The following is a 27638-nucleotide window of genomic DNA, read 5'->3' on the forward strand; positions in this document are numbered from 1 at the left end:
TTCAGATTTGGGGAGAAATTGTTGAAATGGAAATTTTGTACCATTTTTTCACTTCTTTGCATATGCCTGCCAATCTGTAGTAACAGTCTTTGGAGCCTGTGGAAAAGTTGTTAATGTCCGTAATGCTCATTTAATCATTTCAGTCTTATATTTATTCCCAGTCATATCAAAAAGAAAAATTATTTACCATTTTCTCTGTATTTTTCATCTTCTAGGTAGTCACTTTTGGTGTCATTGTCCAGTTCTCACAATGTATCATTCCTTATCTGAAACGAGACATCCTCTGCAGCCAGAAGAACAAGAAGTGGGCATTGACCCCTTATCTATTTACTCAAACAAGACTGGAGGTGAGTTTTGTGTGTGGATACATTCTGCAGTTACTGGGAAACGTAACAGAGGGTCTTCAGTTAGCCCTGCCTACCTTATGTGTGTAATTCTGTAGATGAAGCTGAGCAGGGCAACTTGAAGAACATTTCCCTGAGTAGGTATAGAGCACTCTGACACCAAAGAATACCACAACACGTCAACTTTCAGTTGTAGACTGAAGGCTTAGCCAAATGTTTCATGTACTGTCATTCTTTTTAAAAAAATCATGAACTTAAACAATTACTCCACCATGAGGATGCTGAATTGCAAATGGTCTTTGTCAAAATCAAACATCTTTTAAAGGAGTCTAAGCTTTTGGTGTTGATTTTGCAGGGATTTTTTTTTTCCCTCAGAGGAGATTATTCTAGAATAAAGGGCTTGTTTGATTCTCTATCGTTTTTTTTTCTTCAAATAATTGAAATGTGTTGTAGTTTTAAAGAACTATGCACTGAAATTTTTTTAAAAAACGGACTGTTAGAAAGGTCAAATGTATTCAGGGTCTACCATATAAAAATTTATCAAATGTGTCTCTGGCAGAACTCTATTATTTTCTCAGTAATAATATAGTATCTGAGAAGGAAGCAATGAGTTTGTGAGAATTCTTAAAGCTTTATCCTTATTTTTTACGTATTCACTAAATGTTTAAAAAAGTTGATTCACTGACTCAGGTAACTGCTTGTAATATTTCACTCATGAAATATATATATCAGGATTGTGAGATCTATTTTAAAATATCATAATTAGTCCAAGTAATTCATATGTGTTTTGTATACTTCAAATACAATTTTTTTTCTATATTGATATAAAGGTCTGCCATTAACTCATGTTTTGGGAATTTAAAAAAATAATTGATTGCTTAAAGTGACTATTTCTTTAGTACACAAGCTCTTGACTTTATGGAGTGTGTTTCTGTTTTTTTTGTGCACCTTTAAGATTTTCTACATCATACAAAAGCCATTGTTGTTTTTAATGAAAATAGTGTAATTTGCCTTGCAACTTATTTTTGTGATTTTATTTTTATATTTGCTTTTATCTAAGAGCTCTCAAAAAAACTGCTTAAGGTTTTGCAAATATAAAAAAATTATTAGTGTCACATTTCAGTTTCAGCATTTTAAAAATTTAAGTGGTAAGAATGATACTACCTTTCCTAGTGATGTTTTTCTTACATGTAACACCTAAAGAAGCACTCATAATTAAAAATGTCAAATTATTTTGCCAACACTTCTATAAGTGGGTATTTTAAAAATGAATATGTTTTTGTGTTATAAGTATATAAAAGTTTCACCAAAATTTTCTGGTATATATGCTTATTTTAGAGCATTGGGTTTCTTTTTTTTTTAAGTGCATATTTTTCTCTGGTCAGACGTTCATTAAATATTGAGGTTCTTTTTTTTTTATAACCAGTTAAAAAACATTTTAAATTAATTTTATCTTTTATTGTTTGCAGGAATAAGTAGTTACCTTTACTGAAAGAATTTTCGTTTATATCCTAGCTAACATTTCTATGACATACAAAGTTATTAGGACTGAATTGATGTTTAAAAGTGCCATTAATTCATTTACCCCAAATGTTCATTAACAATGTAAATGTATGCTGATGTTCTATGAGACAAGGAAGTGACTAATGACTCCTCCAACTAACAACACTTAAAATGAATAGAAACTTTAGATAGCTAATCTTGAAGTAATCAAGACCCTCATTCAGTTTGGCATCTCTGTATGCTCTAAAACAGCTGTCAACTGTTAAAAATATATACAAAACACACATATGCACACGCACATGCAGAAAGAAAGATATGTAAATATCTAGTTCTTCAAAGCCATAAAGGTTACTAACCGTAGTGGGTTTTGTGCATTGTATATGTAAATATTTTATATAAAGCATCTATTTCATCTTCTTAGACTTCCTTTTTGCAGAAAAACATGTGTTGCATTTTAATGGGTTGTCATATTTCCTTGAAGAATCATCACCTTTCTAGTATGTTTGTTTATTTTAATATGTGTCTTTCATGGAGTTCTCCATGTATTTGAAGCCTTTTACACATTTTTCCCAGAAGGCAATTTGTGGCAACTGGGTGACTCATTTTGTAAGTAGTCAAACGCTGGACTTAATCACTGATTTCCCTTTGTTGAAGTCATGTTTTTTGTTTTTTAATTCCTGTTATAGATTCCATAGGTAGAAGAGTCTTTGATTTCTCAAGTCTGAATTTTAACATTTGTAAAGAAACAGTATATTATCGAGTTAAATGATTCTGAGTATTCTGGAAGGGATTAGCAAAAATAGCCACATAATAGGAATGATGGAGAGAAGACCGTATATCACTGGTTTATTTTCATGTGTGGTTGAGGAAAGTGGATGAGAGCAGAAAAAAGAATTGTTTGGATATATACATGTAAAATCTTGGGGCGTATTTTCCATGTCATTAAACTTTGCTTAAATTTCTTTTTCCAATAGAGAACAGTATAGAAAGTATGACATTTTCTCTGCACTCTATTAAATTTGGTCTCAAATAAATAAATTACCACCTTAAATTCCAAGATCTTTGATTAAAGGGTATTGATAATAATTGACAAGTTACCTATAATTCAATTGAAACCATAGAAAAAAGCAAAAATGGTTGTTCAGCTATTCATGATTATTTGTTCCTAACATATAACTTTTAATGATCAGTTAAATGAAAAAGTAGTCATTTTATTTTAAACTGAAAACAATATCATCAAGATTTAGGGAAACTTTTAGCCTATTAATAAAATGATATTCTTGAAATGACTAGTTGTTTTCACAAGCTTGTAAGAGATCTGGATGTTGCTCATGATGAAAGAACATTTTCCTCTATTAGTTTCTTTTGAGAATAGCATTTTAATACATATTGCCAGAGTTTTTAGCTTCAATTTTATATGCCTTCTTACTTACAGCTTTTATAATAAGTGTTCAGATAATTACTTAATGTAATACCTTTTTATATAATATCTGTTTCAAAGCTTTCTTTCTATCTTCATGTATAAAATATTTAGCAACCTACTTGAAAAAAAATCCAAGACATTCAGAATATCCTACCTACTCCATTTTTGCCTCTTGTAATTTTATTTTTCTTCCAATCTCCCTTTCTTTCTGTTATAATATCAGAGTTTTAGAACTAGAAGAGAGTGCCTGGCTTTATTGATGAATAAATTGGTAATAATTGAAATAGTTCACAGACATTGATGTAATAAAATGATGCTGTTGTAGAGGAGGAAGACATTTCCTCTACCTGCTCTGGTTCCTTCTGGCCAGACATCAAATTAAATTCACATGAGACAGAATAACAGGAGAAAATTAAACAAAGCTTTATAACATCTATACATGGGAGGGGCTCAGTCAAACTGAGCAACTCACCAAAATGGCTGAAGCCACCACCTTAAATGTCATCTTCAGCTAAAGACAAAGGAGTACGTTTGGGGTGGGGGGAGTCAGTTTTGGGAGATTACTGGAAAAGCACAGTAAACAGGGGTAAAGTTGTAGTCCTTGCCTTCTGCATTGATAAGAGTTTCTAGAGATAAGGTCATCCCCCCTTCTTCCTGGTACAGAGAGAGACACACATTTACCGTTGGAGATTTCCTTTACAAATGTAAATGTCTCTTAACAAAGGGTAAGTAAATTCTACTTTTCAGAGTTTCTTTCCTGTCTGCAGTTTTTAAAAGTAACCAGCCCAAAATAATCCTCATGCCAAAGAGACGTATCTTGGGGTGGCCAATTCCAGTCCCCTACACTGTCCTATTATGATCTTTAATATTGTTTTCTGTATAGTAAAAGCAGATTTAGATTTGAATAAAAGATGAATTTGTTCTGCTGAAGATATCTGGCCAAAGTATAGGATGCTGTCTGAGCCATCTTACTTTAAACCTTGCCCTTGGTCTAAGTAGCTGGAGTCACTTTAGGGAGGGGAAGAAAATCTTCCTTTCCTGGCTTACAGCTCTTCAGTGGTTTTCTATTGCAATAGTAATGAAATTTAAACTCTTTATCATGATATTCATGTCTGTCTTGGGTATCTGGTCTTGTTCGGATGTTCTAAGCCTGTTCTAAACTTTGGGCCTTCCCACATGCCATTTTTCCCTAACATTATTTTTTTTCCCTTCATAGCACTCATCCTTTAATGTAATCCTACGTTAATTTGTTTCATTGTTTATTGTTTGTCTCCTTGTGTAAAGTGTGAGATTTATGAGGGTAGGGACCATTTGTATAGCTAGTGCCTGGCATACGGACGCCATTGAATAAATAACAGATGAATGAACTCTGTTTACCAGTTTGAGCTTGTCTCAAATTGCTTAATGTGTCTTTCCTCCATCTACCTTTTTCCTTCCTGTCCTAAGTTGTTATATATGAAATCTGTTTTATTTGTCCCTCATTATTCTAGTACTTGATTTTTTCTTCTTTTAAGGCTTGAAAAGTCAGTATACTCGCCTCTCCTCCATTGGTCTCTTTGACCTCTCCTTCTTTGAAATCTCTCTTAAAATTCACTTCTTTCTTTTTTTCTTTCATTATCACTATATCAAAATTTCCATAAAGACCAAGTGGAGAGAGTTTCCTGGCAAATAAATGTCAAGATATGATATCCTTATTAACCCACAGCAAAAATCACTTAGGAAGGGAAAGCTAAGGAAACAAATGATTACTTGTCCAAAAAGTTTGTGGCCATAATTTGGGAGCCTAGACTAAAGTATACCTATATTTATTATACACATTTTATATATATAGCTTTTAGTGGAAATTCTGTGAAGATGACATTCTTAATTCCTGGTTTCTAAAACGTATTAATGTGATTTATTACAAATATTGCATATGAAACACTATGGACTCAAGAACCTATAGTGGTATAGGCTTTTCTTAGGTTTACAACACTTCTAAATTTATCGTCATTCAGTAAATATTTGAGTGCCTTCTATGTACCAGGCACATAGGGTTGGAAATAAAACATTAAAAAAGATAAATGTAGTCCTGAATGCCATGTTGTTATGGTTAATAGCCAGGATTTTGGAAACCATTCAAAGTAAATGGCCAGTTAAGACAGAGAATGATAAGAGCTTTCCTAAAGAAATTAACAGTATGCTCAGGTAGTGCATTGGCGAGTAATCTAACTTAAATTTGTGGTCGTGGTGGGTCAGGGAAGGTGTGATGTCTGTTTAAGCCACAACCTGAAGGGTGAGCAGCTGTTAGCCAGATGACTGAATAAAGAGTGTGTGCTATGAGCTTGCCCTCTGCTGAACATAAAGAATTCCACTGTGGTTGGAGGCTAGAGTTCAAAAGAGGAATGGCCACAAATGAGACTGAAAACCAGGACCATGAAGTTACTTTACACTGAGCACAATGAATAGTCCCATGAAGGAACGTTGTGGCCAGAATTGCATTTTAGAAGGACTATTCTGGCTACGGCAGGGTAAATAAACTACAGTGATAGGGTAAGACTGGAACAGAACAGTTTGTTAAGAAGCCATTGCCATATTCTAGGTGAGAAATCATAGTGGCCTATACTGGGAAAGTAACAATGGAAATGGGGAGAAGTGAAAACATTTGAGAGATATTTAGTAGGTAGAATTGACAGTACTTGATATTTGGATGTGGGGAAGTGATAGGGGAGAGAAATTTGAAGTGACATCTGGTTTTCTGAGTTGACCAGTTAAGTCTGTGATAATGCCTGTATTGAGCTAGGGTACTCTAGAGGAGGAGCTTTATGTGGTACAGGTGGGTGGAGGGTGGCAGAGAAGATTGTAGGTTGAGTTTCAGATGTGAGTTAGAAGTGCCTTATGACATTCAAATGAAGACACCTTGTAGATTTTGATGTATGGGTCTGAAACTTAGTGTGTGGGATTGGGCTGGAGATAAAGATGTGTTAAGTATGGTAACAAAAACAACGTGAATGGTTGTGATCACCCAATGACAGCACCTAGTGTGAGAAGAGGACCTAGGACCAGTCTTAAGAGAAGCCAATTTAAAGACCTTGCAGCAGAAGAGGATCTTGCACAGGAGACTAAGAAAGAGTGGCTGGAGAAGTAGAAGGAAAACCAGAATAGTATGAAGTCAAAGAAGCCAAGATGTTAAGGAAGGAGTGAGCAGAACTACCAAAGTTTAGCTAAAGGTTTAAGAAAATAGAAGCCGTCACTGGACAGAGTCATTGTGACCATGACATGAACAGTGCTTTTTGTAATCTCAAGAATCCACAGTTTTGAGTACTCTGTATATTTCAAATAAATTAATCATGTGCTCTAAACTAATGGCATGATAAATAAAGGGAAAAGTTATGGTTGTACTTGAAAGAGTTAAAATCAATAGAAGAGGAGTCTTGGGATCTTGGAAATTTGGAGGAAATGCAGTCTGGAGCCAAGATGGAAGGATTTGTAGACAGACGGTCCTTATTTTCATTGTAATAACGGGAGGGAAAGAGAACAGGTGTTTAGGTACAATAAGTTCGTTAGTTGCATGGTAGAGAGTTCAATGAACTATCACTGATTTTTAATCTCTTTTTTGATGTTAGGGTGAGATAATTTGCTGAAAGTGAGTGATGAGACTAAGCATTTGAAGATTTGTGGAGTGACAAATGTTAGATTGAGTTGATAAAGAATATGTAACCTTGGGGGCCAAGTTGACATTAGACATCATAATTTATAGGTGATACAGGCTTCATAATTTATAGGTGATACAAGCCTGTAGATTTGTGTAATTATGTCCAGCAGAATTCAGCACCTAGGATTTAAGAACAAAGTAAAGTAGGCAGGGGTTTTGTCAGAGGACTGTGACAGGTAGACAGTAGGCAAGGAAGTTGATGGTGGAAGAATTCATTGATAGTTTGAGAATAGAAAGTAAGTTTGCTATCCTGGAAGGGAGTTCCAACTGGGTAGAGGAGAAAGTTTTAGAAGGGATGGAGTCTTGGGAGATGAAGTATAGAGTAGTCTGGTGATGGGAGTCATGAAGGGAATATGGGAACAGTATGTAAGTGTTTGATAAATATATTAATTCAATGCAACATTGTTTAGCCAGTAAACCAGCTCGATACCTTCATTAGTTCTTTGTAATAGTTTGTATTTATGTTGATTTGGATTGAAGTCTTTTTTTTTTTTTAAACTTTAGAGACTTTATTCTTTTTAGAGCAGTTTTAGGTTCACAGCAAGATTAAGAGGAAAGTACAAATTTCCCATATGCTCTCTGCCCCCATACATGCATATCCTCCTCCATTATCAACATCTCACACCAGAGTGGTACGTTTGTTATAGTTGATGAACCTACATCGACATATCGTAATTACCCAAAGTTTATAGTTGACGTTAGGGTTCACTCTTGGTGTCGTACTTTCTATGAGTTTGGACAAATGTATAATGGCACATATCGATCATTATAGTATCATATGGAGTATTTTCACAAAATCCTCTGTGTTCTGCCTCTTCTGCCCCCTGCTTGCCCCTCAACCCATGACAACCACTGATCTTTTTAGTGTCTGCATAGTTTTGCAAGAAGTATCTTTTTAATCAGAAATTCTCCCTAGATATTAAGGGAAAAGACAGTTTATATAGATGATAGATGAAAAAAGTATAAGTAAGGCTATAAAGTCATCAAAGGAAACAGTAGCTTTGTTGAAGATAAAGATTGTGAAATAAATAGGAGAGTGACTTTGGAGTTCTTAAATGCTGGTAATAAGGATTAAAAAAAATGGATGGTTTTAAAAACGTCTCCTTCAAAACACGTTTCATTAAGTAGTATAACAATAGGTAGAAGTGAAATCAGAGAGCAATGGACATGCCATGCCCAGTTCCTGTAAATTAAACTGTCCAAAAGAAAGTTGGAAATGAGAGAGTTTAGTTTGAAAGGCCATAAGTTAGAGATCTGAGAGTCACCTTCTAGAGATGTCAGTTCAAAGTATGAGACTGATAAGAAATCCAAAGGAAGAGAAAGGAAAGAGCTGAGGATTGATTTGTAGGAATTCTCCATGATTAGAAATTGGATAGAGGGAGCAGAGCAGTATTTTAAAAATATTGAAAGAATAGTCAAAGTAGGGGAAGATAGAGGAGTGCCAACGTGATAGAAACTACAGATATTTCTCTTCTAGACGGTCCAAGTGCTCAGTGCTTCAAGGATTGCATAGGGTAAAGAGCATAAGAGGAGAAAATATGTGATTCAATATTAGAAGAGTATTGATGATCTGTAATTAGTGGTTAAGCCATTTTTAAAATACCACTAATTCACTTGCGTGGATGGAAGTGAACTCAAAATCTGATTCAGAATTAACATAAAAAGATAGTGATTAAATATCAATGATAAACATTTAAATGGTGAAGAAGGTTCAACTTACACTTTAATATTAGATTTGGATGATTGTATGTGAGTTTTGTGTATTCATGTTCTCACAGTGAATTGAGATTTAGCAAGTTAGACTTTTTTTTTCAGGGAAGATTAGCCCTGAGCTAACATCCACTGCCAGTCTTCCTCTCTTTTTTGCTGAGGAAGATTGGCCCTGAGCTAACATATGTGCCCATCTTCCTCTACGTTATATGTGGGATGCCTGCCATAGCATGGCTTGATGAGCTGTGCCTAGCTCTGTGCCCAGGATCCAAACTGGTGAACCCTGGGCTGCTGAAGTGGAGCGTGCCAACTTAACCACTATGCCACTGGGCCAGCCCCAAAGTTAGACATTTAATGGTAACAATGAAGCTCACTGTTGATAAAATGTAGACCCTTGAAATGAAAAAAATGTCTTCTGGTCTCAATTCTGATCTTTTTTCATTGAGTTGTCCATTCCTTACTAATTGCATCTGGTTTTTAGTTTTATTTCAAATTTATTGTTGGCGTGGCAATTCCCTTTATTTGCTTGAAGAGATAGGCTCCTTTAGAGTTATCTTTAGAGATGAGGTTGTGTCAAGAGTTATTGAGTCACCTTGTGGCTATACCTGGCTATTACTCATTTCCCAGCGTTCAAAGAGCAAAGGAGATCTTGCTGCTTGGCCCTGGTGGCAGACAGAAATGGTAACCCTGCAAAACCCGTCACCACTACCCCTTTGGGCAAAGGTGGTCTGCAAAGGAATATCCATACCTTAAGATATTCTTAGTCAGCCTTACGATGCTTAGTCAGCCTTTATAATATTGTTGGATTGTTAAAAATGGGAGGTTGTGTGATGGTGGTTTTGGTTGGGTGAATCTAGGGCATAATTTGAGCAGATATTGGTTATTTAGAGTGTCAATATTATCTTCAAACTTTAGAAAAGCAAAAACAAAAATAACCCACTTAGGTGAAATGACCTACAGTGAGTTTCTTATCAAGGAATTATATTACCTCCTTTTTGCTAATTCATTAGTGGGGCCAGAAAAGACAGAGTCAGAGTTTGGAATGTTTAGATAGTGAGATACTCAACTCAGCTCACATGGCTTAGAAAAGTTTATCATAGTTATCACCTGTCTTCTAGCGTGTTATAGCTCCTTTTTATTCATTCGCATGTTAAAACACATTTCTACCCCGTGGGTTAGGAGTGAAATAATTAGTCCCTTACAAGTATAATTCTCCACCTCCTTCATACTTCTGGTCACTCCTTTCATAGCATTAGTCAATTTTTAAAACTGTATCTACCTAAACTACTGGTTTTTCTTTCTTTCTTTATCTTTTAAGTTTTTTGTTGTTGTTGAGGAAGATTGGCCCTGAACTAACATCCCTTGTCAATCTTCCTCTTCTTGCTTAAGGAGGATTCACCCTGAGCTAGCATCTGTGCCGGTCTTCCTCTATTTCGTATGTGGGTTGCCACTACAGCATGGCTAACTAGTGGTGCAGGTTTGTGCCCAACGTCCTAACCCATAAACCCAGCCCACCAAAGTGGAACGTGTCGAACTTAACCACTACACCATGTGGCCGGCCCCCTAAACTACTGGTTTTAAAGATTACATGCTTTCTTACTTTGATCTTACCCAGAGAGAAGAATTGAATATCCAGGGAGGATGAGGGGAAATGCAAGAAAAAATTTAAACCATGTTGTGGGAAAACAATCCAGGACCTCTTCAATCTGTCCTCTATTTCTCCTGCTCTTCCTCTAGTGAAAGTTCCCAAAGACCTGTTTTTTCCAAGTTCAAGATTTAGAAGTATCCCCCTAGTTTGCTACATAGCAGTCAGCTATGTAATAAAACAGCCAGGAATGTTTTTTAATATAGTTGGTATATTTTGGTAAAATTCTCTTCTCATGTTAATAGGGTTGTTCTTTTTAAAAACATTTTAATACCATTATACTTGGATATTTATAAATTTTCTTGTAGACTTAAGTAAAGCCCATTGTGTGTGTTTCACTTTATGGGATTTTCAAAAGTTATGATGATGTATTCTAATGATCTTTTTAAATAGTAAGGCTAGAGTAGTCAATTTACTGCATAGAGTTTTAATCTATATTACATTGGTAGATGTTAATATCTACCTTAGAATATTTCAGCAATTTAGAAATTATATATGTAATTTGTGATAAAAAGAGACATCTGTTTTGTTGTGGTCTTTTTATTATGATTTCCCTTCTTCATGTTTGTAAATGTAGATTTTTGGAGTTGTTCTCTGACATTGTTCTTTCTTAAAAGATATCTTTACTAAAAGCTTTGAGAATGCTCTTTGCCTTATTGATATATCATTAATCTGAGCTACTTTTTATTCTTAACATGTATCTTATGAGAATTGAAAATAAATTACTTTGCGATCACTCTATTTTTGCTGTAAGGAGGGCTTGCTTGTTAATCAGATAGGTGTTTTGAAATGGGAAATCTTTTTCCATACAGTTCTTGTACCTTCGAGTGGGACGGTACTGCTTCTTGAATTTCCTGAGAAGCAGCCTCATATGAGGAATATGGGAAAGCACAAGGGAAGAAACATTATGTTAGCTTCAAGCGGTTTTGGTTTTGTTTTAGAAAAATCTGAGTGTTTCAAATGGAAGAAATAAACAAGCTAATAAATCATAAAAATAGTAATATCTCAAGTTATTTACTTTAAATGGTCATTTTCTTTTGTTACATCTCCAGTATTAAAAATATAATTTACTTGAATCTTTGGAAATGATCTGATATTCTACCACTTAATAATTACTACATTCCTGGGGCTGGCCCCGTGGCCGAGTGGTTAAGTTCGCGCTCTCCGCTGCAGGCGGCCCAATGTTTCGTTGGTTCGAATCCTGGGCGCGGACATGGCACTGCTCATCAGACCACGCTGAGGCAGCGTCCCACATGCCACAACTAGAAGAACCCACAACGAAGAATACACAACTATGTACCGGGGGGGCTTTGGGGAGAAAAAGGAAAAAATAAAATCTTCAAAAAAAAAAAAAAAAAAATAATTACTACATTCCTATAAAGTATAATGATTGTCTTTCCTGAACTCATAAACATATTTAGTGTTAGAAAAACCACCGATCAGCCTTGATTTATCAACAAATAGTGAGATTTTACTTTTACTTACTCAAGTCATATATAAGGCAATGGGTCAGCCAAATAATCATTTATATTATGGGAACACGTGTACTTAAATAATAATTCTTCTACTTTCCTTCCCTCCTCTTTCTTCTTCTAAATGTAAAGAGACTTAACGACAATTGATTTCCTATCATTTCTGTTTGGTGACAGTGTTAATAGAATATGACTGATTTTGACCAAGCTTAGTACATTGCTATCAATTTGAATCTTCAGTTAGACTTGGGAATAGATCTGTTTTATTGAACTTACAGATTTTCAGTCAAACATGTTAGCATGATAATTAAGAAATTTCAGTTTTATTCAATAAATGAATAGGGATCATAGAGACACATGTATTTTATCAAACACAGTAAAGGCTGCAGCCCGCAGACCTGATGTTCAGTCCTTCATTCAAAAATATTTGTTGATCATGTAGTATCTGAGGATGGACTATTAAACAAGTAGACCAGGTGCTTTCTCTCAATGGAATTCACACTTTAGCATAAGGGAGACATTACACAAAAAAAAGCAAAAGTAGAGAAATAAAAAAAAATATAAGACAGTGATAAATACTAGGCAAAGAATTAACAGCAGTAGTGTTACGATGAGTGACTGGGTGCGGACTTCAGAGTGTCCTGGAGATTTCTCTGAGAAGGTGATAATATCAACTTGATGTGAATGACAGATGAAGAGGAGCCAGGCATGCAAAGATGGTGAGAGACACAAACAGAAAGAAAGAAAAAAAGAAACTTATCAGTCCAAAAAAAGGAAAGCGTTCATACGACAGGAGTCCCTAGGATAGGAATAGGGTTGTCATATTCAAGGAACTGAAGGAAGATTATTGTGGCTAGGGCACCATAGGTGATGGGGAATGGCACAGGATGGGCCTAGGAGGCAGGGACCAGATTATGAAGGTTTATAAGCCAGGCTGAGGAGTGTAGATTTTATTTTAAAGACTGAGGGTTATTTAACATTTATATTGTTATCTCTGTTGAACTCTTTGAGTTTCTTCTCAAGAATGAGGGCCACAGCTGTTTTTTAACATATATCCTTATGACTTGATACTAGACATTTAGTGAGTAATGCCTGATTTCCACATATTTGTAGTATTTTTAAAGTTTATTTTCATGTTGCAGTCTTCAATACCAGTCATTGTTTTTTCATTCTCAACATTTTAACTATTTATAAAGGTAGAATAATTTCTGCTTAATCTGAGATAAAAGAATAAATACATAAAATTAGCTGTTTATCTAAAGCTCAATTACTTCTATAGTTTTATGCCATGCTACTAGTATTAAAATGGTAACAGTAAGTGTGGTCTAGTGAGAACTGTTCTGTTTGACCCATTGTGTGTGTGCGTCTTTGGGCGGGGGGCACATAATCATTATTTTCCTTTTGCTGATGTAATGGAAAATTTACTCCTCTAGGACATATTAGAACAATGTATTTAATGCTCTTCAATTTAATTTGCTAGTATCACAATTAATACAATTAAGGTCACTTGAAATGAAACTATTAACAAATTGAGTAATTTACTTTAACAATGTCAATGTGTTCTCACAGTTACATTTGCTTTAATTAGTGTACAAGCTATTATTTAATAGTATACTTCACATAGAAAAATGTAATGTAATGCATTCTTGGCTCCTTATAACAAAAAGAAAGAAACTTTTAATGGACTGAGTGATTTTGTGGAAGAGCTACTAGATATAAAATGATAGAAGCGAAAGTACAAAGCCAGAAAGCAAAGCTTGCAAGAATGTAAATAAAGTACTTTTCTTGTTACTTACCAGTACATGTCCCTTTTATCTTTGCATAAATAGTATTGGAAACTTAATGGTAGTTAGGGAAGAGAACAGAGATCCTGGAAAATTTTAAGTGTTCAGTTTTATCTGGTTTTTGCTTAGTACTGCAATAGCATACAGGTTTTTGAATATCATAAAATGGGTCATTCCTGATTAATTACCCTAAAGAGGGGAACAGAATGGTGTAGAATATGAAAAAGGACGAAAAAAATTTGATTCTTGAATCAGCTTTTGTTTTATATTTAATATTGATATTTCTGACCTAAGAATTCACTTTACTAGACAAGGAAAAAGCTCTTCTTCTACCTGGCCTTCTGTGTCAAGATCAGAAGACCCAGGGAAGAAAAAATGGTTACATTTCTGTTTCTCTCTAGGCCAGAGTAAGTGGAAGGAGATGAATTGTCAACCAAGTCATAATTAATAAGATCTGCTGTTCTATGTAAACATGAGAGCGAGATGTACTATCATGTAGTCAAGTGGTGATTTTTGTGTGGAAGGGGAGATAAATGCAGTCCAGGTAATTCAGTACTCTGATTTTAAAATTTGACAATCTTTTTGCCTAATTTGATTGATTTAAGTTTCTATTGCTTTCATCTTCTTTTCCTTTTTCCTCCCTTTGGTTAATGACAAAAATTCATAAAATTGCTAGTGAAAAAAAAAAGCAGGCAGAAGAGTAATTAGCTAATAAATATTTACATGTAAAATGTAAGAAGCTTAGAGAATCCGCAGACTTTGAAAAATTAACTATAGCTCTCATTTCTAGGAAAGAGGTTCATGGCATACAGTATATTTAGTTTTTCAATGCTTGTGAATGTTCGTGCAACAATCCCCCATTGGCTTTCATTGTGTATCACAAATTCTGAGTTCAGTTCACAGCTTATTCATAGACCAGATGAGTCAGAACAGAGTAATTTACTAGAAGAATGGCCTACTTATCAATGGCAGAAAATTAGTTTAGGTAATTCTTTAAATAGCATTTTGCATTTAGCATGAGTAAACTACTACTTCATTTACTACAGTAAGCAATTCTTATTCGGCCCTAATTTGGTTCTCATTATACCTGATCTCTAAATTCTATCTTGAATTTTAAAGTGACTTGTTTATTGATTCCTTAGTCTATCTTATAGAATATTAGAAGAGTAACAGAAATCTGATTATTTAAACATTTCATCTTTAAAATGTAATAGATTTTAAAAAGTGACATTGATTTATTTTGTAAAAGAAGGCCAAATGTAGGAAGTTAATTGCTTTCTTCCAAATCTTGCCTACATGTGGTCCTCATTCTTAGCTCTCCTTATATCTTGTGAGTAGGCAATTACCTAAAATTTTCTGAAATAACGTAATGTGCCCTTAACGTGTTTATCCATGTGAGGTCTGAGGATTGATTCACTGCATGTCAGGGTTATTGCATATTAGAAGCACCTTCCCAAGCCTGTAGAAGAGCCTGTTTTTTCTTGGATTAAGTCAAGTTTTAAAGAAAGCTCAAAAAGGCCTTCACAGCCTGGTACTATGCATTTGTTCAGTCACTTTTCAGTGTAACTAGATTTCTCTGTTAAAATCCAAGACTCACCTGGAGTAGCCAACACAGCATTAAAGGAGAACAAAGTTGGAAGACTGACACTACCTGACTTCAGACTAGAAGCCCAGAAATAGACCCATACAAATATAGTTAAGTGATCTTGACAAAGGAGCAAAGGCAATTCAGTGAAGAAAGGGTTGTCTTTTCAACGAATGGTGCTGGAACAACTAGAGATCCACATGCAAAAAAAAACAAAAACAAAAACAAAAAAAGAAAAGAAAAGAAAATCTAGACATAGATTTTTATATGTTTTTCACAAAAATTAGCTCAAAATGGATCATAAACCTAAAAGTAAAATGCAAAAGTATAAAATTGCTAATTGATGACATGGGAGAAAATCTTCGTGTCCTTGGCTTTGGCGATGAGGTTTTGGTTTCAAAAGCAAAAGCATGATTTTATGTGGAAGGGATCTTTATGTGACAAAAAAATGATAAGTTGAACTTCATTAAAATTAAAAGCTTTTTCTCTTTGAAAGACAGTATTAAGTAAATGGAAGACAAGCCAGAATGGGAGAAAAGTCTTTGCAAAATGTATCTGATAAAGGATTGGTATCTTCGGTATAAAGAACTATAACTCAACAAGAAGAAAACAAAAACCCAATTTAAATATGGGCAAAATGTCTGTACAGAAACCTCATGAAGGAAGATATACAGATGGCAAATAATCATAGGAAAAGATGCTCAACGTCATAGGTCATCAGGGAATTGCAAATTAAAATGAGATACCAATACATACCTGTTAGAATGATTAAGATCCAAAACACTGACAACACCAGATGCTGGCGAGGATGTGGAGCAACAAGGACTCATTCACTGCTGGTAGGAATGTAAAGAGGCACAGCCACCTTAGAAGACAGTTTGGCATTTTCTTATAAAACTAAACATACTCTTACTATATGATCCAGCGATTACACTCCTTGTTATTTACCCTAATGAGTTGAAAACTTATGTCACACATACAACTGCACACAGTGTTTGTAGTAGCTTTATTCATAATTGTAAAACTTAGTAGCAACCAAGATGTCCTTCAGTAGCTGAATGGATAAACAAACTATGGTACACATATAAAATGGAATTATTATTCAGTGATAAAAAAGCTTTGAAGCAACAGAGAAAGAGGAACCTTAGATGAGTATGGCTAAGTGAAAAAAGCCAATCTGAAATGGCTACATACATGATTCCAAAGATACTATATTCTGTAAAAGCCAAAACTCTGGAGACAATAACAAGATCAAGTGTTGCTCGTCGGTGGGTAGGGTGGAGAAGGAGGGAAAGGTGAATCAGTGAAGGACGGGAGATCTTTAGGGCAGTCATACTATTCTGTATGATACTGTAATGGATACATGTCATTACGTGTTTGTCAAAACCCATAGAACGTACAACACAAAGAGTAACCTAATATAAATTATGGACTTTAGATAATAATAATGTATTGATGCATCAGTGTAACAAATGTACCACACTAATGCAAGATGTGATTAGTTGGGGAAACTGTGTGTATGTGAGAGTGGGAGTGGGAAGATATATGGGAACTCTGCACTGCTCAGTTTTTTTGTGTGTGTGTGAAGAAGATTGGCCCTGAGCTAACATCTGTTACCAATCTTCTTTTTTTCTTCTTCTCCCCAAAGTACCCCAGTACATAGGTGTATATTCTAGTTGTGAGTGCCTCTGACTGTGCTATGTGAGACACTGCCTCAGAGTGGCCTGATGAGCAGTGCCATGTCTGCACCTGGGATCTGACCTGGTGAAACCCCAGGTTACTGAGCAGAGTGCATGAACTTAACCACTCTGCCATGGGACTGGCCCCAGAAATACACTGATTTTTGTATGTTGATCTTGTATCCTGTGACTGCTGAATTCATCTATTAGCTAGTTTATTTTGTGTGTGTATTCTTTAGTATTTTTTCTGTATAAGTTCATATCAACTTTTAATAGAGATCACTTCTTCCTTTTCAATTTTGGTACCTTTTCTTTTTCTTGCCTAATTACTTTGGGTAGATCTTCTAGTACAATGCTGAATAGAAGTGGTGTCTTGTTTGTGGTTTTAGGGGGAAAGTTTTCAGTCCTTTACCATTCACTGATGTTAGCTGTGAATTTTTCATACCCTTTTTTATGTTGAGGAAGTTTCCTTCCATTCCCAGTTTGCTGAATGTTTTTATTAAGAAAGGATGGTGGATTTTGTCAAATGCTTTTTCTGCATCAGTTGTGATAGTCATACCATTTTTTTCTTCAGTTTATTTAAAAATGTGCATTGTGTTGATTAATATTCATATACTGAACTACCTTTGCCTTCCTGAGATAAACCCGGCTTGGTCATGACATATACTCCTGCTAAAATGCCACTGCATTTGCTCTGCTAGTATTTTATTTTAGGATTTTTGTATCTGTGTTCCTAGTGGATATTGGTCTATAGTTTTCTTATAATATTTTTATTTGGCTTGGTAGCAGGGTAATGCTTGCATGACAGGTAAATGCTCCCTCCTCTTCTAGTTTTTGGAAGAGTTTGAGAAGGATTGATGTTCATTATTATTGATATTTGGTAGAATTACCAGTGAAGACATCTGGTCCTGGGCTTTTTTGGGAATTTTTTTCATTACTAATCCAATCTCTTGACTTCTTACAGTTCTGTTGAGATTTTCTCTTTCTTCTTGAGTCAGTTTTGGCAATTTGTATGTTTCTAGGAGTCTGTTCATTTCGTTTAGATTATCAGATTTCTTGATGTACAGTTGTTCACATTATTTTGTATAATCCTTTCTATTTCTGTAAGGTCTGTAGTAAAGCCCACACTTTCATTTCTGATTTTAGTAATTTTCCTCTTCTATGTCAGTTTACCTTAAGGTTTGTCGATTTTATCATCTTTTCAAAGAACCAACGTTAGGTTTCATTGATTCTGTTTTTCTGTTCTCTATTTTATTTATCTCTGCTCTAGTCTCCTTGTTCTTTTTTTTTTCTGCCTCACAAACTAAAACAATCTTAATTGATTTATATTCAAGTTTGCCGATTCTTCTTCTTTCTGCTCAAATCTGCTTTTGAACCCCTCTTGTGAATTTAAATTTTCTTTATTGTACTTTTCAGCACCAGAGTTGATGTTTTGTTCCTGCTTTTATAATGTCTCTATCTTTTTATTGATATTCTCTGTTGAGACATTGTTCTCCTAGTGTCCTTTAGTTCTTTGTTTATGGTTGCTTTTAGCTATTTGAATGTATTTGTGAAAATCGATTTGAAGCTTATGTCTAGTAAGTGTAATGCCTGGGCTTCCTCAGGGACATTTTCTCTTAGTTTCTTTTTTTCCTGTGACTGGGCTATACGTTCTTGTTTCTTTGCATGCCTCTTAATTTTTTGTTGAAAACTGGATTATTTTGAAAATTACAGTGTGACAACTCTGGAAATGATTTCTCTCCCTCCTCCTTGAGGTGTGTTGTTTCTGGTAGTTGTGGGTTGTTGTTGTTTTAGTGACTTTTATAAACTATTTTTGTCAAGTCTGTATTCGTTGTTATGTATAAACACTGAAGTCTCTGTTTTGTTAGCTTACTGGTCAGCTAGTGTTTTGACAGAGTTTCCCTAAAGGAGCCAAAAAAGAGATATTGACTCTGTGTTAAGGCAGGCACTCTTTCATTGCTTAGCCAGGCTATTTACAACTTTTCCTTAGCCTTTACTTCCTGCTTTCATGAAGCGTGAAGTTCAGCCAGAGGTGAAAGTTGAGGTTCTTTTCAGGCCTTTTCTGAGCATGCATCCAGCTCTGAGTGTGCATGTGGTCTTCTTGATTCCCTTGTAAACATGGAAGTTTTAAAAGCCCTTATTCCCCCACATATCTCCTTTCCCAACTTTTTCCTTCCCAGGCTAGTTGGTTTATCTATTGCTTCTTCTGGCTGTTATTTTTAGCCCTAGCTTGTTGTGGCCAATAATTTTGACTTCCACTGCTTTTAGCAAACACCACTAAGGAAGCTGCCCCAGCCTAGGGAACGCTCAAGTTGGCAAAATAAAGGCAAGCACTTGCACTAGGACTTCAGGGAGCTGCCAGACAGGTTGAAACATTCAGCTACACTTTTTTCAGAGCAAGGTCTGTGTAGCTTACTCTAGTTTAGCGATCTGCACCAGGTTACCACAGTGCAGCAGCTTCTTTCTTCATTCATCTTTCCCCTGTTTGTTGTAAGTTTTTGAACTAGATTTCAGAGTTCTGCAAAAGTTGATTATTAACAGTTTTGCCAGCCTGTTAGTTGTTTTTGTGGAGGGATGGAGCAGGAGGAGTTCCCTGCTCTGCCATTTTTCAGAGTCACTCCTTCTGGTGTACTGTGAAGAGGCTTTTAGAATGATAATTTTAAAATTCTTGTCTTTTAAAATAATTGAATATGTAGAGAGTAGAAACAGTGCCAGTGATGTTTTCAGACATGTACAGAAGAATCACAAACCTCATCACACCTTTAAAAAAAAACAAGCCTGTTCCTTATTTCAGCAATAGAAGCACTTAAATATCAATTTATTTTTCTTCATTATTAGAAGGTGGTAGGGATTATAGTATCATATTTTAAAATTTTTCAGTGTTATATATACTGTAATATAATTTCCAATTTTTTATGTTGATCATAGTCTAGTAAGTAATTTAGTATTGTTGTCCAGAGTCACTTTGCAAAGGTGAAGAATTGAATATATTATTCTTGGTTTTGTTAGGAAGATTCAAGTTGGGTTAATGTAGGTGTCTCATTCCTTTCCTCTCTTTGTGTAGGTACAGAGACCTCATTTTGGGCCCTGTGAATTCACTCTGGGGAAGGTTGGTTTAGCCATGGTAGTTATATACCTGGTGTTACCTGTTATCTTAGTTATAAAAGTCCCCCTAGAATGCTTGGAGTAACAGTTATTGTTAGGAAAACCAGGAGTGAAAGACTTTTTCTCAGCTATTGAGTTTCTGATTAATTTGTTCCTGAAGTTTTAGTTCCACCCACAACATAGTAAACCCTAAGTTTTGTTATCTTTCAATAGGGACTTAGGATTAAGTTTCTCCCAATTATGACGTCAGGAGTGTGACAGGTTTCATACTGAGAAATAGTATTGCATGCCATATTGTGTTGAAAAGTCCTTCTGTTCCTTTCCTTAAGGATGAAACGAAATTGTTGTAGCCTTACTTCCTTTCAAGGCAGTGGTCTTAACCTTGCCCAGTTTTTTATTGCTGTGCTTGTTTTCCATCCTGCAATTTTCTCTTGTTCAGCTCTTCTTCAACTATGATGCTTCACCTCAGTGTCCTAGTATGAGAATCTCTTTTTTCCTTAAACCTTGGTGGATTAATGACAATAAAAGATCAACACTAGGGTAAAAATCATTGTTCTCTTCCTATCTAAAAGCAATTTCCCAGGTAGATAAACTATGAATGACTCACAAATTAACATTAGGAATGAAAAGTTCTTTTGATACTTTCCCAGTTATCGCCAATGTCTTTGCCATTTTCTGCAATCAGTTGTCTGATAGTTCTTGAGAAAAGCATTTGAAGATATAATTATGATTGTTTCCTTACAGTCATAATATTCAGGAAGCTATTTAATAGTTAATGTAATTTTATTTTTAAAAAATATATTGTATGGGCCAAAATGACCTATAGACAGTATTTATTTTTTAGTGATTCGGAGGTTAAATCATTTTTTGCGGCTGTCAGGCATGATAGTCTAATAGTCCTTTATGTACATTTAATTAATTGCACGTTAAAATTAGCATCGCAAGTATCTTAGTAACAGGTTAAAAATAAATCTTTTGTACTGTTAATCAGACTTTACACAAAAGTGCGATAATTAAATATTTGACACATTTCTTTACCTTTTACTTTTAATGACTTTAGAATGTGATTAAATTGATACACGTGAACACTCTTAACTGTATAATTCATACATGAGTTTTGAAATTATTTGTATATACATCAGTAAGACTTATTTTTGTATTGCATTTAAAAACTTAGTGCCATAGTAAAGTCTACTTATAAACAGACCAGAACTGAACAGAAATTCTGGCGGTGTGACCTGTTAAATGAACAGTTTTGAGTTTTCTGTCCAAGCCAAAAAATTAATTGATTTGAGCCATTCAATATTATTGCCAGACAAATATAAGTAGACTTCCTTTAAACCTTCTACATAGTCAGATGCATGGAAGCAATTAGGATTGGAAACATAGAGCCTCCCAGGATCTTTTTGGAGAAGTGGAGTGGGGACTCTTAAGAATGGTTTTTAATGGCAATTTATAGAATTTGTTTATACTAACTTGTAGTTCTTAATATAGTTTATCTGATTTTAGAGATGGCTGTTATGTTAAACCCCTCTCCAAAGACTGAGAAGTGCTATTTTTATAAGCATCATCTAGGCAAGGGACTAAGTGAGTTCAGCTGCCTGGCTTGAGTGATGAAAACACCAAGAAGCGTTTACATGCTTGGTAATTTCTTGCCATTAAAACACACACACACACACACACACACACACAGAGATTAGGGGTATATTTATGCACAATCTGGCCTTTTAACAAAGAAAAATAAGCTTATGTTTAGGCTGCCACGGCTACGAACAAAACAGCTGAGACTTTAATGAACACCATACTGAGGGCGTGTAGGACATAAGGCGAATTAAGCAGGTTACAAACTGCACATCTTCTGTTTAGATATAAGAGATCTCCCCAACCCTGACAATTAGTTGTACTGACAAGGCAGGCACATAGACAGAAACAGAAGGAGATCATTTGTATCAATTTGAGTAATAGAACTAGTAATGAAACAAAATAGCCACATAAAAGTCTTACTTTTACTTTAAAATTGTTCTTTCTCTATATTTTTTCCAAAAATAAATGACACCTTTAAGCAAAAATTTCTTTTATTTTGTTTGAAAATAAATAGGATTTATTTTTTTAAGAAAAGACTTTTTGGACATTCAAACAAATTTTAATCTTGATAACCTGACAGCTTTGTTTAAACATTGAATATGAGTTTCCTTTCATGAAAATCTTTTCAAAGTATAGCAGTTCAGCTGTAAAAACCTGAATACATCAATGATGACAAAGAAGCTCCAGAAGGAGCCAAGATTTGTTTTGTTCTTTTACAACATTTCCTGATAAATTGCATACACAAAAGTGTTGCAGGGTTATTTTAAATTTTCTCTATTTCTTTGCTAATAAATGACTTTGTGTTACCTTTTTAGATAAACACCTTAAATTTTTTAAAAAAAATCACTTTAAGGATTTTTTTTAAATATGGCTTAAAAGTACGTATTATAGGGAACATTTAAACATTGCCTTTGATGTAGGTGATTAAACAGCAAAATACATTATTTATGTTTAGGCTTTAGATAATTTTCTTCAAAAGTAAACCTTTCCCAAATACCAGACAGTTGTGTTCTAAATGTGTTTATTTAAAGATCATTTACTTTGTATCCTAAGTGGTAAAAAAAAAAAAAAAAAATGTCATTTGCAAAGAAAGCAATATTGAAATATTTAAATATAATACTGTTTTAAGGGTCACAGTATACTTGTTCAACATGGTCATTCTTATGAAGAGTGGCATTGTTAATTTTTCTAAAATGAAGGTTTCTTAGTGAGAAATTTTTATTTTTTTAAATTTACATATGTATTAACTCGTTTCACAAAGGTTTGAGGTGTAATTTGAGACATATTCTGTAAAGATTAGGTTTTCTTTTCTGATTTTTAAAGTTCAAGTATGTGTATTCTATTTACAAAATACTTTTCAATAAAAATGTGTCACAAAACCTTTGCAACTTTAGAATTATTTTCTAAAAAGTTCCTTGAAGTACACTTTGATGTATTTTACATTTACAGATTGAAGGTGTTTTCAAATGGTATATATCTGACCTCAATAACTACAGTGAACTGTGTTGGGCGACTATATGTTTGATATGTGCCAAGCAATAAAATTTCATGTTATTGGTAAATAGTCTATCAGTTAGCTTTTGCCGCATGACAAACCATCTCTAAACTCAGTTACATAAAACAGTAAGCATTTATTATTGCTAATGAGAAAGTGGGTAAGCTGGGTACTTCTCTTGCTCTAGGCTGAGCTTGCCTATGTGTCTGGGGGATAGTTGGTCTAAGATGACCTCACTCATGTGTCTCGAAGTTGGCTGACTATTGAGTGAAGTAATGAAGTGACTGAGCCACATGTTTCATCCTTCAGCAGGCTGGCCATCACTTGTTTACATGGTGGTCCAGCATTTCTGCTGCAAGGTTTCATGTGAATTAGGCTTGGTACTGGCACTCTGTGACATCTACCATATTTTGTTGGCCAAAGCAAGTAACAAAGCCAGCTAGAGTTAAGTGGTAGCAAAATTGTATTTCTATATACTAGCAGTGAACAATCCAACAGTAATTTTAAGCCAAAAATCTATTCATAGTAGCATTAAAAAGAATTAAGTAAAGTCATGCACTACATAAGAATGTTTCAGTCAGTGACAGACCACATATACAACAGTGGTCCCATAAAATTAGTGCCATACAGCCTAGGTGTATAGTAGGCTACACCATCTAGGTTTGTGTAAGTACACTTTATGATGTTCACACAGCGATGAAATTGCCTAACAATGTATTTCTCAGACTGTATCCCCGTTATTAAGCGACACGTGACTGTACATTTGACAAAAGAAGTGGAGGGAAGGACACTGAATACTACAAAATGTTACTGTCAGGAAGATATAAATAAATGGAGAGAAATTTCATTTTCATAGATTGTAACTCATTATTGTTGTGACACCACTACCTTTTGATGTAAAGAACTGGAAAACCACATCGTAAAAGGTATGTATTCAGGAAGGGGAATAATCAGGGCCATTTATACCATCAATTTGCCACAGATACTGAAGAAAAAATGTAAATAAACAATTATGATATAAATATTTTAAAGATTTTATTTTTCCTTTTTCTCCCCAAATCCCCCTGCTACATAGTTGTATATTCTTAGTTGCCGGTCCTTCTAGTTGTGGCATGTGGGATGCCACCTCAGCATGGCCTGATGAGCGGTGCCGTGTCCCTACCCAGGATTCGAACCAGTGAAACCCTGGACCACCGCAGTGGAGCTCGTGAACTTAACCACTCAGCCACCGGGCTGGCCCCATGATATAAATATTTTATGTTAACAAGAATCAGTCAAAACAGGATGGTGTGATGGAAAACACAAAATAATCAGCTGAAAGTCTAAGACATTTGACTGAAAAATAATAGGAGAAATACAGAGCTCAGCAATGTGGTGGCCAGTGGAAAATAATTAAGCAAAAACAATAGTTTTTCTATATTTCTGTAATTACTAGGTTAAAAATATATTATATATGAAAAGAGTTTTGTTAGGGTCTTTAAATAAGATCTGTAAACAAGTATAATTTTAGTCAAATTTCCAGAGAGAGTCTGAACTTGGAAAATGTTTCTAAAATTCATTCAGAATTATAAATTGGTTAAAAAGACAATAAGAGAATATTGTGAACATTTTTATGACACAACTTTGAAAACTAAGATGAAGTTGAAGAATTTCTGTTAATAAAGTGTTAAAACCAATGGAAACGAAGACAGTTCCATCCATTTTAAATAAAATACTAAGTATTCTATAAGGCTACAGTACTTGTGTTGCCTTCTGAGTTAAATTTTACACACTAAAAACTGTGGCTACATAAACTATTGCAACATGTACAAAGAGTTTATTTAAAAATGGGAAAAATTTATTATTTGCTAAAGTGATTTTTATAAAGTACACACAAATACATCCACAGTTGAATTATAAACATTAAAATATAAAATAAATTTAAAAATTCTGTATGATCCCATAGCCATTAATATAATGAAATAAATACTTAATCATATACCACAGAGAAAACACCAGTCCCAATTTGGGGACACGTGATTTCTAACAAACAAAAAAAGAGACAGTTTTACTCTAGTAAACATTCTTTCAGAGAATTAAATATGGGGAATGTTCACAAATTCACATCACATGGCTAATATAACCCTCATGATAATATCAAACGAGGGAATTGTGAGAAAATACAGGTCGTTCTTGTATATAAATAGAAATAGAAATAAAGTATTAGTAAATTGAATCTAGCAATGTGTAAAAGATAACACATCTTCCCAAATTTTGTTTATCCTGGGAATGCAAGGTTTGTTCATTAGAAAAATCTTTAATTCACCTTATTAATAATTAGGGAAAAAATCATTTCAGTAGATATAGGGAAAACATTAGAAAAATTCAGATAACTTTATGATTAAACAAAATCTCTTAGCAAACTGTGAATAGAAGATAACTTCCATAATATGCAAAAGTGCTTGTATAAAAGATATATAGCAAAATCATCTTCAGTGATGAAATATTTAAAATGTTCTCTTTGAGATTGGGAACAAGATAGGAATTTACAGATAAATTATTAGAATTAGTAATTTAGGTTACGTATATACCCTATATAAAATTAACATGCAAAAACCAATTGTGCTTACAAATACACGAGCAATAAAAATACAGCATTTTATAATAATACAAAAAATGTGAGTTCACTTGAATAAATTCAATAAACAATATGATAACTCATATGGAGAATATTTATGAAACTTTATTGAGAGACATTTAAAACCTGATAAATATAGAGAATTCACCGTGATTATGGAAGGGGAGATTCATTGTTACCAAGTTAATAGGTTCTTTACAATTTGATCTACAGATTGAGTGCACTTTTCAGTCAAAATCCCAACAGTGTTTTTTGAGTAACGTGACAGGTTGATTCTAATACGGGCATACCACGGACATATTGTGGATTTGGTTCCAGACCACCACAATAAAGCAAATCAGAATACAGCAAGTCACACAATCTTTTTGGTTTCCCAGGGCATATAAATGTTTTGTTTACTCTATATGGTAATCTATTAAGTGTGTGCAATAGCGGTATTTCTAAAACATGTACATACCTTCTTTAAAAAATACTGCTAAAAAATGCTAACCATCATCTGATCCTTCAGCGGTCATAATCTTTTTGCTGGTGGAGGGTCTTGCTTCCATCCTGATGACTGCTGACTGATCAGGATGGTGGTTGGTGAAGGTTGGGGTGGCTGGTAATTTCTTAAAATAAGATAACAATGAAGTTTGCTGCATCGATTGACTGCCTTTCACGAAAGGACTTCTCCATAGCATGTGATGCTATTTGATAGCATTTTACCCACAGTAGAACTTCTTTAAAAATTGGAGTCAGTCCTCAAACCCTGCCACTGCTTTATCAACTGAGTTTATGTCATATTGTAAATCTTTTATTGCCATTTCAGCAGTCTTCATGGTATCTTCACCAGGAGTAGATTACATCTCAAGAAACCACTTTTTTTTGCTCATTCTTAAGAGGCAACTCCTCATCCATTAAAGTTTTATCATGAGTTTGCGGCAATTCATTCTCGTCTTCAGGTTCCACTTTTAATTCTAGTTCTCTTACTGTTTTTACCACATCTGCAGTTACTTCCTCCACTGAAGTCTTGAACCCCTCAAAGTCATCCACCAGAATTGCAATCAAAACCTCTTTCAGAGGCTGGCCCGGTTGCACAGTGGTTAAGTTTGCATGGTCTGCTTTGGCGCCCTGGGGTTCCCCAGTTTAGATCCTGGGTGCGGACGTGGCACTGCTTAACAAGCCATGCTGTGGTAGGCATCCCACATACAAAGTGGAGGAAGGTGGGCACAGATGTTAGCTCAGGGCCAGTCTTCCTCAGCAAAAAGAGGAGGATTGGTGGCAGATGTTAGCTCAGGGCTAATTTTCCTCAAAACAAAAACAAAAACAAAAAAACCCAACTTCTTCCAAACTCCTGTTAGTGTTGATACTTTGACCTCTTCCATTGAATTAGGAATGTTCTTAATGGCAGCTAGAATGGTGAATCCTTTCCAGAAGGTTTTCAGTTTACTTTGCCCAGATCCATCAGAGGAATCACTATCTATGGCAGCTATAGCCTTACAAAATGTATTTCTTAAATAATAAGACTTAAAAGTTGAAATTACTCCTTGATGCATGGTTTGCAGAATAGATGTTATGTTAGCAAGAATGGAAACAACTTTAATCTCATTGTCCATCTCCATCAGAGCTCTTGGATGACTGGGTACATTGTCAATAAGCAGTAATATTTTGAAAGGAATGTTTTTTTCTGAGCAGTAGGTTTCTACAGTGGGCTTGAAAGATTCAGTAAACCTTGTGGTAAACAGATGTGCTATTATCCAGGCTTTCTTGTTCTATTTATAGAGCACAGGCAGAGTAGACTTAGCATAATCCTTAAAGGCCTTAGGACTTTTGAAAGGGTAAACAAGCATTGGCTTCATCTTAAAGTCACCAGCTCCATTAGCCCTGAACAAGAGAGTCTGCCTGTCCTTTTAAGCTTTAAAGCCAGATGTTGACTTCTCCTCTCTTGCTGTGAAAGTCCTAGATGGCGTCTTCTCCCAATATAAGGCTGTTTTGTCTACATTTGAAAATCTGGCATTT

General features: G+C 34.8%; 1 protein-coding gene across 1 annotated transcript in view; it reads left to right on the plus strand.

Moving 5' to 3' along the window:
- Positions 1 to 27638, plus strand: part of TBC1D5 (TBC1 domain family member 5) — a 562315-nt gene that overhangs the window by 213168 nt on the left and 321509 nt on the right. The window contains exon 4 of the mRNA XM_046674041.1: positions 216 to 347. Coding sequence (XP_046529997.1) covers positions 251 to 347 — 97 coding nt within the window. The 5' untranslated portion in view covers positions 216 to 250. The remainder of the gene's footprint in view (positions 1 to 215; positions 348 to 27638) is intronic.

Source organism: Equus quagga, chromosome 1 (genome assembly GCF_021613505.1).
Source record: "Equus quagga isolate Etosha38 chromosome 1, UCLA_HA_Equagga_1.0, whole genome shotgun sequence".
In the NCBI taxonomy this organism is placed as follows: Eukaryota; Metazoa; Chordata; class Mammalia; order Perissodactyla; family Equidae; genus Equus; species Equus quagga.